This window comes from Rousettus aegyptiacus, unplaced genomic scaffold (assembly GCF_014176215.1).
Source record: "Rousettus aegyptiacus isolate mRouAeg1 unplaced genomic scaffold, mRouAeg1.p scaffold_m13_p_9, whole genome shotgun sequence".
Taxonomy (NCBI): domain Eukaryota; kingdom Metazoa; phylum Chordata; class Mammalia; order Chiroptera; family Pteropodidae; genus Rousettus; species Rousettus aegyptiacus.
Window position 1 is genome coordinate 30,859,411 of NW_023416312.1, and position 13,352 is coordinate 30,872,762.

At 36.5% G+C, this 13,352-nt stretch overlaps 1 protein-coding gene and 1 non-coding gene across 10 annotated transcripts in view; one reads left to right on the forward strand and one right to left on the reverse strand.

Moving 5' to 3' along the window:
- The window catches only part of ZNF81 (zinc finger protein 81), a 93,257-nt gene extending 80,855 nt beyond the window's left edge, over positions 1–12,402 (forward strand). For all 9 annotated transcript variants that reach the window (XM_016133628.2, XM_016133625.2, XM_016133629.2 and 6 more), the window contains one exon: positions 1,318–12,402. In XM_016133628.2, coding sequence (XP_015989114.1) covers positions 1,318–3,020 — 1,703 coding nt within the window. In that variant the 3' untranslated portion in view covers positions 3,021–12,402. The remainder of the gene's footprint in view (positions 1–1,317) is intronic.
- A 607-nt stretch (positions 12,403–13,009) lies between these two features.
- Positions 13,010–13,119, reverse strand: LOC118608129. The gene has a single exon (XR_004952928.1). It is a non-coding gene; the product is annotated as a U6 spliceosomal RNA (small nuclear RNA).
- Positions 13,120–13,352: the final 233 nt, after the last annotated feature.

A 13,352-nucleotide genomic window follows, 5' to 3' on the forward strand; every position in this document is an offset into this window, starting at 1 on the left:
TGGCTTTCACATATTTAGATATGCATTGTTGCCAAGTCCATGTTTCAGTAAGCAAGAAGGTAGAAGAGGTTGTAGAGGAAACATGCCTACTGTCTCAATGCTCTAAATTTTCTCCCACATTCTCTTGATGAGAACAATGTCAATGGCCACACCAATTTTCAAAGGAGACTGAAAAGTGTTATATGGCTGGGTAGCCACATGCCTGGCTACTACTCTTTTAATACAAAAGAAAGGTGAAATAGATTCCAGTGGGCAGCTTTTAATTTACCATAGATGTCTTGTTATTTCTCTAATTTTATACTTCTTCTTATACAAATGTATAATATTTAAAAACAATGTTAGGTCCAAGAAAACAATTACACCTGATGAAAAGTTGGAGTGTAGATATCCACTTATTATTTGTATAGGTCACGATGACTATGACCACAGCATATATCCTATAGGCATGAATAATTTTTTTTCATTTTTTTGAGATATAATTGTCATACAGCACTGTATAAGTTTAAGGTGTACCACATAATGACTTGACATACATGTGTTGTGAAATGATTACTGCAGTAAGTTTCATTAACATCCATCTCATATTGAAATAAAAAAGAAAAAAATCTTTTTTCCTTGTGATGAGAACTTTTAGGATTTATTTTCTTAGCAAACTAAATTGTTTTGTTTTGTTTTGTTTTGATCATATGAATTTGGCATTGTTGCTAATAAGCCAGAAGCAGTGAGATTAGTGAAGATTTAGAATCAAAAGCTAAGACTTAGCATAGTCTCTGAGGACTTAGACTCTGAGTCATCCCCATTTTAAGTATAGGCTCTACATGGATATTTCCTCCTAAAACTTGTCTTTTTAATCTTCGATCCACCCTATTTGATATTTAAACTTCCTACCAAAACTGAGCTAGATTGCTTATGTTGAACTCTAACCTCCAACACTTAATGACCATGTTTTAGGGCAAATTATATATGTAATCATTCTGACCTTTACTTTCCTTATCTACAATAGGTAGATAACAGTAGAAAATACCTCATAGGGCTTTGGAAAGGATTTTTTTTTCTTTTTTCTTTTTTTTGGAAAGGATTAAATGAGTTCATATGTATATATTTCTTAGAACAATGCTTGGAACATCATAAGTGCCACGTAAGAGCTTGGCACATAATAAGTGTTATGTATGTATTTCCTGTCATTGTCATCGTCACCATCATCATCATCATCATCAGATTTGCTGGTTTCCCTGTGTTGATTTGTATTAGCTTATGTGTACCTTTTAATCTTTTGTTATCCTTTGTGTCAATTTTACTTTTTCTTTCTCTTTTTAGATGGGAAGTTTGGGATTAAGATCTCACAAAAAAGTTCTAGGAAGATTTCATTTTATAGTGAAATGGAGGATGAAGATACAAGAGATGGTCCCTTGTATTCTATTTTAGAAGAACTGTGGCAGGATGCTGAACAGATAAAAAGATATCAGGAAAAACAGAACAAATCTCTGAGTCATGCTTCATTTGTCAATAAGAAAATATTGAATGAAGAGTGGGATTATGAATATAAAAACAGTGGAAAATTTGTTCAGCCAAGCCAAAATTATATTATTCCTTCACAGAGAAGACCTGGTAAATGTGATTCATTTGGAAAGAGTTTTAAACATAATTTAGACTCACATATTCATAGTAAAAACAATGCAACAAAGAACTTTGATAAAATTACTGGACATGGACAAGTTTTTGCCCAGAGTTTTTATACTAACCATGAAAATATGCATAGGAGAATGAAATTCTGTGAAAGTAATCAGTGTGAGAAAGTCCTCAGCCTCAAACAAACACTTAGTCACAATATGAAATTTCCTGCTGGGGAGAAAGCAAACACATGTACTGAATTTGGGAAGATCTTCACCCAGAAGTCACACCTCTTTACATCTCAGAGAATTCATACTATGGAAAAAACTCAACTTAGCAAATGTGTAAATGTTTTTACGCAGAAGCCACTACTCAGTATATATCTGAGAGTTCATAGAAATGAAAAACTATATATATGTACTGAATGTGGGAAAGCATTCATCCAGAATTCAGAATTAATCACACATGAGAAAATTCATACTAGAGAAAAACCCTATAAGTGCAGTGAGTGTGGAAAATCATTTTTCCAGGTGTCATCTCTACTGAGGCATCAGACAACTCATACTGGAGAAAAACTTTATGAATGCAGCGAATGTGGGAAAGGCTTTTCCCTAAACTCAGCCCTCAGTGTACATCAGAAAATTCATACTGGAGAGAGACACCACAAATGCAGTGAGTGTGGAAAAGCCTTTACTCAAAAATCAACACTCAGGATGCATCAGAGAATTCATACAGGAGAGAGATCCTATATATGTACTGAATGTGGGCAGGCCTTCATCCAGAAGGCACACTTAATTGCACATCAAAGAATTCATACTGGAGAGAAGCCTTATGAATGCAGTGAATGTGGGAAATCATTCCCTTCTAAGTCACAACTCCAGATGCATAAGCGAATTCACACAGGAGAGAAACCCTATATATGCACTGAATGTGGGAAGGCCTTCACCAACAGGTCCAATCTTAATACTCACCAGAAGTCTCATACTGGAGAGAAGTCTTATATATGTGCTGAATGTGGAAAAGCCTTTACTGACAGGTCTAATTTCAATAAGCACCAGACAATTCATACTGGAGAGAAACCCTATGTTTGTGCTGATTGTGGGAGGGCCTTTATCCAAAAGGCAGAGTTAATTACACATCAGAGAATTCATACTACAGAGAAGCCTTATAAATGTCCTGACTGTGAGAAATCCTTTTCTAAGAAACCGCATCTCAAAGTACATCAACGAATTCACACAGGAGAGAAACCATATATATGTGCAGAATGTGGGAAAGCCTTTACCGACAGGTCAAATTTCAATAAACACCAGACAATTCATACCGGAGATAAACCCTATAAATGCAGTGACTGTGGAAAGGGCTTTACTCAGAAATCAGTTCTGAGTATGCATCGCAATATTCATACGTGAAAATAACACCGTTTCTTGACAATGACAAAGCCTTATAACAGAAGTTAGGTCTAAGTGTATATCATAAAATTCATCCAAGCCAGATTCTATATGAATACATTGCATAATAAAAAGCATTTGTCAGGGTCTCTCACCTGAAATGAGAAAAATTATTTAGAAGAACTCCTTTAAGAATGCATTGGATGAAGGAAAATTTACATATTTGCATGGCTTCACAAAATATAATAATAATTCATACTAGGAAAAATGCTGTTTGATGCATTAGGAAAAAACCTCCCTATGATAAAGTATTACAAAGCAAATTGTTAATAAATTTTTTATAGATGGAGTGTACAAACTTATGTAAATGACAGTCATGTTTACTGTGTTATATTAAGCATTTAAAGTGACAATGAAAATGTCGCTATGAAAATGAAAGGTAGTACAACAAAATAATATATTTGATATGTAGACCTACCGTCAGTTCTGTAGGGTTTTTGTGGCAGAACACATTACACAACAGGAGGAATGATTGAAAATTTTTTTTAATTCAATATAATTGTTTCTATCAGATATGTTTCCTGTTCAATACTTCTTGCACATGAATCCACAGTTTTAAAGTCATTTTCGTTTTATATATGCATACATCTGCAGATGTAATTTTACATGAACACATTAATATAATCCTGTTATTCATACTGATTTTCATGACATATTTTTATCTTCTTTCATTTTGTTACAGTGCAAAATAGCCAGAATTCTCCTGTTCTTTTAGGCATGCCCCTTTGCAAGGTTACTCTGTTGTTTCTCTTATTATGAGGTAGAGCTTTCTCTCTACTCCTTGACTTTGAACTTGGCCATGTGACTTGCTTTGGCCATTGTATATTATCAAAGAGATTTAAAAAGAGATTGGAGAAATGTGAAAAGCCTGCCTTAAGGCCTATTTTCTCTTGCTACTCTTTGGAATTCTGAGACCTTTATGTGAAGAAGTTCATATTACTCTACACAAGGGTTGAAAAGCTAGATGGAGCAGTGGTGAGCCAGCCTACGTGAGGCCCCTTAGGCCAACTGCCATATATGGGAGTGAGGCCTTCCTGGACCTCCAGCCCCAGCCGAGCCACCCTATACCAGAAGAGCCATACCAGTTGTCCCAGACAACTTGAAGAATTGTGAGATAAGTAATTATTGTTTTAAACTGCTAGTTTTGTGGTGCTTTGTTATACAGCAAATGCTAATAATACCTAAAGGTATATGCATGGGGGTGGGTATTGTAACAAAACATAAGATATGTGGCATTAGCATTGGGCCAGAGCAGCAGGTGGAGACTGGAAAAAACAATGAGGAAAACTTTTAAGAAATGCTGGAAAAGATGGCATCCCATATTATTTAGTAAGGAAAAAAAATAGCAAAACAATCGCCATGCTCTGTGGGAAGATAGAAAATGTATCAAGTGAACTTGTGGGTGTGGCTAAGGAAATTTCCAGCAGCATGTTAGAAATATCAGTTTGCTTCTATTAGCTGCATATGATAAGATACAGAGAGATATGGCCCAAGAGAATAACTGTTGCATTTGCTAGCAGAATTCAGAAGAAATACAAAAAGCCAGGACATGTTTGGTTGGAAAATAACTCTTGCACGTCTCCAGCCTCTCCAGCCATCAACATATTCTCAAGGTGAAAAAAATGCCCTTAGGGTAAAGAAAGTTATGAGGGTGGCTGTAGGATCCTTTGTTAAAATGTGTGAAATATTTAAGTGTTGTTTGGGAGATCCTCTCAACTAAACTAAATGGCTTCTAAAACTTTATGATATTGTCCCCAGTAGCCTGACACACTGCTAAAAGTAGAGAGGAGCCTGACTTAAAAAGAATTGTCAATGTGGCATTTAAGGTTCATAGAAAACCTATAAAGTTTTTAATAGAGTTTTACTAACAGAACTACCTCCAGGGTGGACTTAAAGGGACTGAAATAGTCTGGAATGAAAAGTGGCCTCTGGACTCCCCTCTCTAACTTCTATGAACAGGAAACAAACTGAGAAAGTTACTCAGCTGCAAACATGGGCCATTTCTTATGGGAAAAGAAGAAAGTCTCAGAAAGAAGACCCAAGAACAATATATTAAAATGGTCTGGGGAGCCATTCCTAGGTAGAACTGTGACCTAATCAAGGAACATTATCTGCCTCTGGAACAGAGAGACCTGATATTTGTTCTGTAGGATTTCAGAATTGTTATGGAACAGTGACTGAGATGTGCCTCTTCTTCCTCCCCCCTTTGAATTGGAGTATCTATTGCAGTAATCCTGTTCCTGTCACCATTGTGTGTGTGTGTGTGTGTGTGTGTGTATTGTGTTTGGTTGTGTGGGTTCGGAATCATATAACTTGTCATTTAGCTCACAGGTCTCTGAATGAAGAAACTGAGAAACTGCACCCAAAGAGCTTCAGCTGCATCTGAACCCGATACAGAAGACTTGAGGTCCTGGATTTCAACCTGGTGCCACAATTTGGGATGAGACATTTGGAGGTCTTGGAATGGGGGTGAACTTATTTTTGCATGGTATGGTAATGTAAATAACATATGACCAGAAGATAGTGTTAGATAGAAAAATGCTATAAATGTCTTCCATTCCTATATGTATATGCCTCTTTTCAACTTTTATTTCTTTTTGTGTTTTAGTTGGGATAATTTCTATTAACCTATCTTCAGGTTCACTGGTTTTAACCCTTACCCTGGCTCTGTCAGGTCTACTGGTGAACCCATTGAAGCCATTCTACATCTCAGTTATATTTTCTTTTTTACTTCTGATATTTCTGTTCAACTCTTATAGTTTTCATCTTTTTGCTGAAATTCCCCATCTGTTCATGTCTGTTCACATTTTCCACTATTCTCTTCAACATATTAATCATCATTATTTTAAAGTCCCTATTTGATAGTTCCACAACTGGATCTGAGTCTGTTGATTGCTTTGTCTCTTGATAGTGGATTTCCTGTTGGTGATTTGTATCTAATAATTTTTAGCTGGATGTCAGATGTTGTATGTAGAAGAGTGGAAACTGAGGTAAATAATACTTATTCCAGGAAATAGGCATGGGTCATCAGTATAGGGGGGAGCAGGGGGATTGAGTCTATTTAGTCAGGATTTGGGCTGGGTTTGAATTTTCTTGTTGCTCTGGTTACCTTCAGTAGCGAGTTACCATAGACTTCAAATTATTCTGTGTTACCTTGTGCTTAGACTAGACATTGGTTTTCCAGAGAATTTTTCTCAATGTTCCACCCTTGCCTTTAGGCTTTGCTATGTGCCTGCATCTTAGGGAAGATCTCTCCATGCTCTTGCCTCTCCTTTAGTAGTAACCGCTGTTATTACTTCAGTCTTGGTGACCTGAAGAGTAGGGGACAGGAGTTGTTTGGGCCAGCCTCAATTTTAGGCAAGTCCTGTATCCATAGTTATTGAAGGTGGGGCCTTTTCAGTGATCCTGCCCCTTCCTTCTGGTAGAAGGGCTTTAATAGTCTGGGTCCAAGATGGTTGCCTGCCCTTCTTCCATGAGCGGAAGATTTTTTTACTTTTCCTTCCTCTAGCCACAGTAGATCTTCACCTGAGTATTGGAGGCAACAGAGTTTGCTGCACTTCCCTTAGTAGCTTAAGGCTTTTGTTCTATAAGGAAGTAGGGTCCCATTGGGGGTCTTTGCCATTTCTGTATCAACAGCTGTCCCCTTGCAAGCCTATACCACTGAGAGAAGCTTTCTTCAGTCTCCTTCTCTAGCTCCACTTTTCTTGTGAGCACCCAGCGAAGGTCTGTGGAGAAGAGTCTGCATGAGGGGGCCAATTACTCCTAGGTCTCCAACTTTTAAAGGTTCTATAATCTCACACTATCCCATGCTCAGCTTTTAGAAATTAATTAAAACTTCTTGCTGAATTCTTACTGCTGGCATGACAGACCCATCTCCCTTCCTGCTCTGCCACAGGTGACCCAATGATAATTTCCTATCTCCTTTGAGGCACTTGTCTTATAGATCAAGCTAGTTGTTTGCTCTATGATCTTAGCTCTCTGATGAATTCAAGAAAAGTTATGATTTTGTAGATTTTCCAGATTTTATCTTGTTATAACAATGGGATGTCTTACATCCTCGGCAGAAGTTTGAATGGTCTCCTTTTAAACATCATTTCTTTTGTCAGTGTGTCATTAACAAATATGACACAAACAGAGGCTTGAGAAGTATTTGCACACTGTTTTCCCACTCTTGCTGCTCTTTGGAATTTCGATCCCATCTGTGAAGAAGGCTGGCTTGTGCTGTTAGACAGTGAGGGACCATATGGAGTAGTGATGGAGCAGAGATGAGCCATCCCAGTTGAGGTGCTCTAGACCACCAATATTTTCAACTGCCAGACATGTGAATGAAGCTATTCTAGCCATTCAACCTTGGTCAAGTCTGCTGTGGCTGGCAGCCTCTGAGATGACCCTGAATGGTCCCCACTTCCTGATATCCACATCCTTGTACAATTTCCTTGAATTATAGCTGGGTTTAGTGACTTCATTCTAGTGAATAGAATGAAGAAGAGGTAATGTGATGTTCCTTGAAAGATTAGGTTACAGAAAGACCGTGGCTTCCATTTTGGGTGCTCTTGGATGGCCCACCCTAAGGAATGCCAGCTGACATCTCATGAGGCAGTCATATAGAGAGACCCACATGAGAGAGCTTGGGAGCATATCCTCCCCTAGCCTAGCCTTCAAATGAGACCATAGCCCTGGCTGACAACTTGACTGCAACCTCATGAGAGACCTTCCACCAGAGGCACCCTTCTGAATCATACCTGAATTCCTGACTCACAGAAACTGAGATGATAAACGTTTGTTGTTTTAAGATGCTGAATTTTAGGGTAATTTGTTACATAGTGATAGATTAGTAATATATTGATTCAGACTAGAAAAGTTCTGCTATCTATCCCACCCAGCCCAGACAATTCACAGAATCATGGATTAAAATGTTTGTTTTAAGCCACAAAATTTTGGGTAGCTTGTTACACAGAAAAAAATTAATACCTTTATTATTTACTGAATTTCTTCCTCCACTATTAATCTCCAACAGATAACCAATACTAATCAACACCTATAAACACTTCCATGTTTTAATCTGTGCTCATATACAGTCATGTGCTGCTTACTGATGGGGATACATTCTGAGAAATGCATTGTTAGGTGATTTTGTCATGGTGCAAACATACTGCACTTACACAAACCTAGATAGTATAGCCTATTACACACCTAGACTATATGCTATAGCCTATTGCTCCTATACTGCAAATCTGTACAGCATGTTACTATACTGAATACTGTAGGCAGTTGTAACAATATAAGTATGTATGTATCTAAACATAGAAAAGGTACAGTAAAAATATGGTATAAAAGATAAAAAGTGGTACATCTGTATAGAATACTTACCATGAATAGAGCTTGCAGGGCTGGAAGTTGCTCTGAGTGAGTCAGTGAGTGAGTGGTGAGTGAATGCGAAGGCCTAAGACATTACTGTACACTACTGTAAACTTTATAGACATTGAACACTTAGGCTACAACAAATTTATAAAACAACACAAGAGAAAATGATGCTATCAAGAGATGCAGTAAACATGAGATGTATGAATCTGCTACTGCTGATATAACAGCATACTGTTTTATAGCAAACTTTTTACAAGTAGAGTACACTCAAATAATGATAAAAATATTGTATAGTAAATACATAAACCAGTAACAGTCATTTATTATCATTATCAAGTATTATATACTGTACATAATTATATGTACTGTACTTTTATATGACTGACAGCAGAGTAGGTTTGTTTACACCAGCATCACCACAAACACATGCTATAATGTTACAACATTACAAGGTCATAGGAATTTTTCAGCTCAATTATAATCTCACAGGACCCCCCTTGTATATGTGGTCAGTTGTTGACTGAAATGTCATTATTTGGCGCATGACTATATATGTGTTACCATGCTTGTAATCAGATAGAAGCTATATAAGGATTGTTTTTTTTTTGATTTTCAATTATAGGATCATGTTATACATCTTTGCATCTTGCTTTATTACTTAACAATAACTCTTAAATGGTTGCATGATAATTCATGGGGTGGATATGCGATAATTTATTCAACATTTGCATATTAAGATTTATTCACCCCTCCTCTGTTCAACTCTTGTGTCACTAGCAATGCTGTTAAAAATATTAAGAGGCAGTTTGCATAGTAATTACATAGATAGGCTCAGGAACCAGTCTGCCATGGTTTCATTCCTGGCTCTATTAGTTACTAGCTATATGACTTTGGTTTGGTTAGTTAAATTCTGTCCATATTTCCTCAGCTGTAAAGAATGTTCACACTAGTACCTGCCTCAGATTTGACATGAGAAATGTATTAGCTTCCTAGGCCTTCTCTAACAGAGTACCACAAACTGAGTGACTTAAAACAACAGAAATTTACTGTCTCACAGTTATGGAGGCCAGAAGTTTGAAATCAAGGCATCAGCACCTCTGAAGGTGCTCAGGAAGGAACTATTCCCTGCATCGCTCATAGTTTCTGGTAGCTTTGGACATTCCTTGGCTTGTAGATGCATTACTCCAGTTACATGGCTGTTTTCTTCCTGTGTGTTTTCACATCGTGTTCCCTCTCTGTGTCTGTGTTCAATTTCCCCCCTTTTATGACACCTGTCATATGGGATTAGGCCCACCCTAATGGCCTCATTTTAACTTGATTACTTCTGTAAAGACTTTTCCAATGTCACATTCTGAGGTACTGGGCATTAGGACTTCAACATCTTTGGGGGGGGGGGACAATTCAACCCCTAACAAGAAAGTAATGCACTTATCTGTATAAAGCACTTAAGAGTTATGCATGGTAAGAATTTCTTGATGAATTTAGATATGCCCCACTTCCTGAGCCTGCCTAATTCCCTGTACAACTCTCTGTACTTGGGCAGGATTTGAGAGCTTTGTCTGTGGTCTAGGACCAAGGCTTGTGTTACCAACATTTGAGGAGTAGGTAAAGAAGAATTTATCTATAGAGGATAATGGAAAGGAGTAGTCAGAGAGGTAAAAACATACCAGGTGAGCAAGGGTCTTGGAGACAAGAGCTTTCCTTAAGTATTTCAGTGGAGGAATTGTCCAGACTGGAGGTCAGTTCATATGAAGATAGAAAATTGGTTCTTGGATTTTGTGACAAGGAGGTCATTGTTGACTTTGATGAGTGTTATTTTAGAAGTAACAGAAAACAACTGAACAAACCTGAAAAGATTTCTGCACTTAGGTAATGTTACTTCACCATGAAACTTTTCTACTTGAAAAAAGTATTAGGTCATTGGGAGTTAGTACTCTATTGTTGTCTGGGTTATACTAGGGAATGTGTTTTCAAGAATCCTGTTTGACTCCAGGTTAGAGTTAGTCAAAAGTAGAAATTGCATGAGGTTTGGGGAGTCAAAGCGAAGGAGCAACCATTATGCTAATAGTTTGAGATTAGATTCAGTGAAGGACAGAAACAGGTACCCAGAAATTTTTAACTCTTCCTCACTCTTTCACTCTATATTCAGCCTTCTTCACATCTCTCAGCCCTGCTGACCAATAGTGGCCCAGACCTAGCACTAGATACTTGGCTATAGGCCTACAAAGGCAATGACTTTTCACAGACTTCTCCATCAGCTCCTCCCTCACTTCAGCAGCTGAATGTGCCTGACTTCTCAGATTTTCCTGAAAGCTCTGACTTAATCCACCTATGCCAATGTTTCAAAAGGTCTGGTTTAGTGATTTCTCTAAACTTCTAACTCCCCCTTCCATGCCTTTACTTCCCCAGCTGCTCCCACAATTGTGCATGGTCTAATTCATATTAAAAATTCCTTATTCTATAATATTCATACTGAATCCACTCACCTGATTCGACCTTAATTGTTAAAGTTACACTTTCTTTTCCTGAAGACTTGGTAAATTCTCTTCTTCTAAAATTGAGTGATGCCATTAGTGAAGGCCTAGACTAACCTGCTCTCTTTTATTTTTCCTTGTACCTTTCTGCCACATGACTTTTTTTATGCTTAAAGTTAAGGAGCTTTAGAAGCATATGCCTTAGTCTTGATTTCTGTGAATTATTTTTACTTGGGTTATAGTAAACTCTTCCAATCATGATTCAAGCCTTTTATTTCAGGGAAGTTTTATTTTGCTTAACTCGTTTCCTGATCTATTTCCCCCTTTAGGGACATCAATTATGCATATGTACTGTGTCTTTGTCATTTCCATTTATTTCATACCACTCAATATTTATTTCATATCATTTTTCTTTTTTGGTTTTGTGTGACTGTCTCTAGCCTCCTGTTTAGAGATAATTCGCCACAAATCTTAAATGTCTCTTACTGTCTAGATATTAACAGCCAGTGTGCACAGATTTATTTACATTTCAGGACAATAAAGATAGATAATGTCTCCTTCCCTAGAGACATTTCCAGAGGAGATTTGTTTACATTCCAGGACAATAAATATGATGTCTCTTTCTCTGAAGAAGAGGATGGGCAATAAAACAGTATAATAATATTGCATTTTCCACACATTTTAATTATATAAATTTTTAGTCATGTAGAAACATTGAAAGAATAGCACGATGGACACATACAACTTTCATCTAGATTCAACAATGTAAATTTTTTCCTGAAAAATTCATGGTAAGTTATAGATAACATTATGCTTATAACTACTTAAGTATTCATCTCCTAAAAGTAAGGACATTCTCCCACATTACTGGATTATCATTATCAGACTAATTATATGATATATCTACTCCGTTTTACTTCTTTTTTATTGATTATATCTCCCTTCACCTTTTTCACCCATCCCCTACCTCCTCCAGTCCATTTTTAAATTTCTCCCATCATCCCCAAAATATAATTTACACCTTTATTTAGATAAAGCTAGCATACAGTAAATGGGACTTGTTTAAAATGTACAATTTGATGAGTTTTGACATATGTGTACACCTTTAAGACCATCACTACAATAAAAATAACGAAAATTTAAAAAATTTCCCCTAAAAAGTTTCCTTGTGCCCCTTTGTCATCCATCTGTCCCTCCCATACCCTTCCCCCTAATCTTTAGCAACCACCAATCTGTTTGAAGTCATTATAGTTTGCATTTTTTACAATTTTATATAAATGGAATTATACCATAGGTATTCTTATTTTGTTTGGCTTTTTTTCACTCAGCGTAATTATTTTGTGATTTATTTGTGTTGTTACATGTATCTATATTTTTATTGCTAGGTGGCATTTCATTGTATAGATATACCAAATTTGTTTATCCATTCATGTGTTGATAAAAATCTGTGTGGCTTCTAGTTCTTGGCTATTGAAAATAAAATTGATAAGAACATTTGTATACAAGTCTTTGTGTGGAAATAGTTTTCATTTCTCTTGTGTAAATACCTAGGTGAGTGTATGGTTAACAATTTAAGAAACTGCCAAACAGTTTTCCAAAGTGATATATCATTTTACGTTACCACCAGCAGTATATACATGTTCCATTTGCCTCATATCTTTGCCCTTTTCATTTTAGCCATTTTAGTGGAAGTGAAGTGTTATCCCACTGTGGTTTTAATTTACATTTTCCTAATAACTAATGCTCTTGACCATCTTGTGCTTATTTTTCATCTAGATTATTAGCTTGGTTGATGTAGCTTTTAAAATATTTTGATTGTTTTTAAACTGGCCTGTTTATCTTATATTTGAGTTATATGAGTTCTTTATATATTCTAAATATAAGTCCTTTGTTGGATATATATTTTGCAAACATTTTCTCCCAGGTTTGCTTTTGCATTTGAATAAGAGGAGAGCACATGTTTTTACTTTTAATAAGTCCAATTCATTTATACTTTCTCTTATAGTTAATACTTTTTCAGTCATGGTTAAGAAATTTTTGCAAAACTCAAAGTCACTAAAATTTTATCCTGTGCATTCTTCTAGATGTTTTATAATGTTGGTTGTTACATTTAGTTCTGTAGTACATTTCAATTTAATTTTGTGTGTCATCCTTGTACAGGGACCATGCTAATCTTCCCTGTATTGTTCCAATTTTAGTATATGTGCTGCTGAAGTGAGCACTATTTTGATTTAATTTTGTATATGGTCTTAGGAAAGGGTTTAGGTTCATTTTGTTTTGCATATGGCTGTCCAGTTGTTCCCAGAACCATTTGTTGAAAAAGATCATCCTTTCTTCATTGAGTTGCTTTGTCATCTCTGTAAAAACTCAGTTGGGTTATTTCTGGAAGTACTTCAGTACTGTTTTTCTGTTTTTCTGTTTGCCTGTCTAAATGCCAGTACCACTATTGGCATTG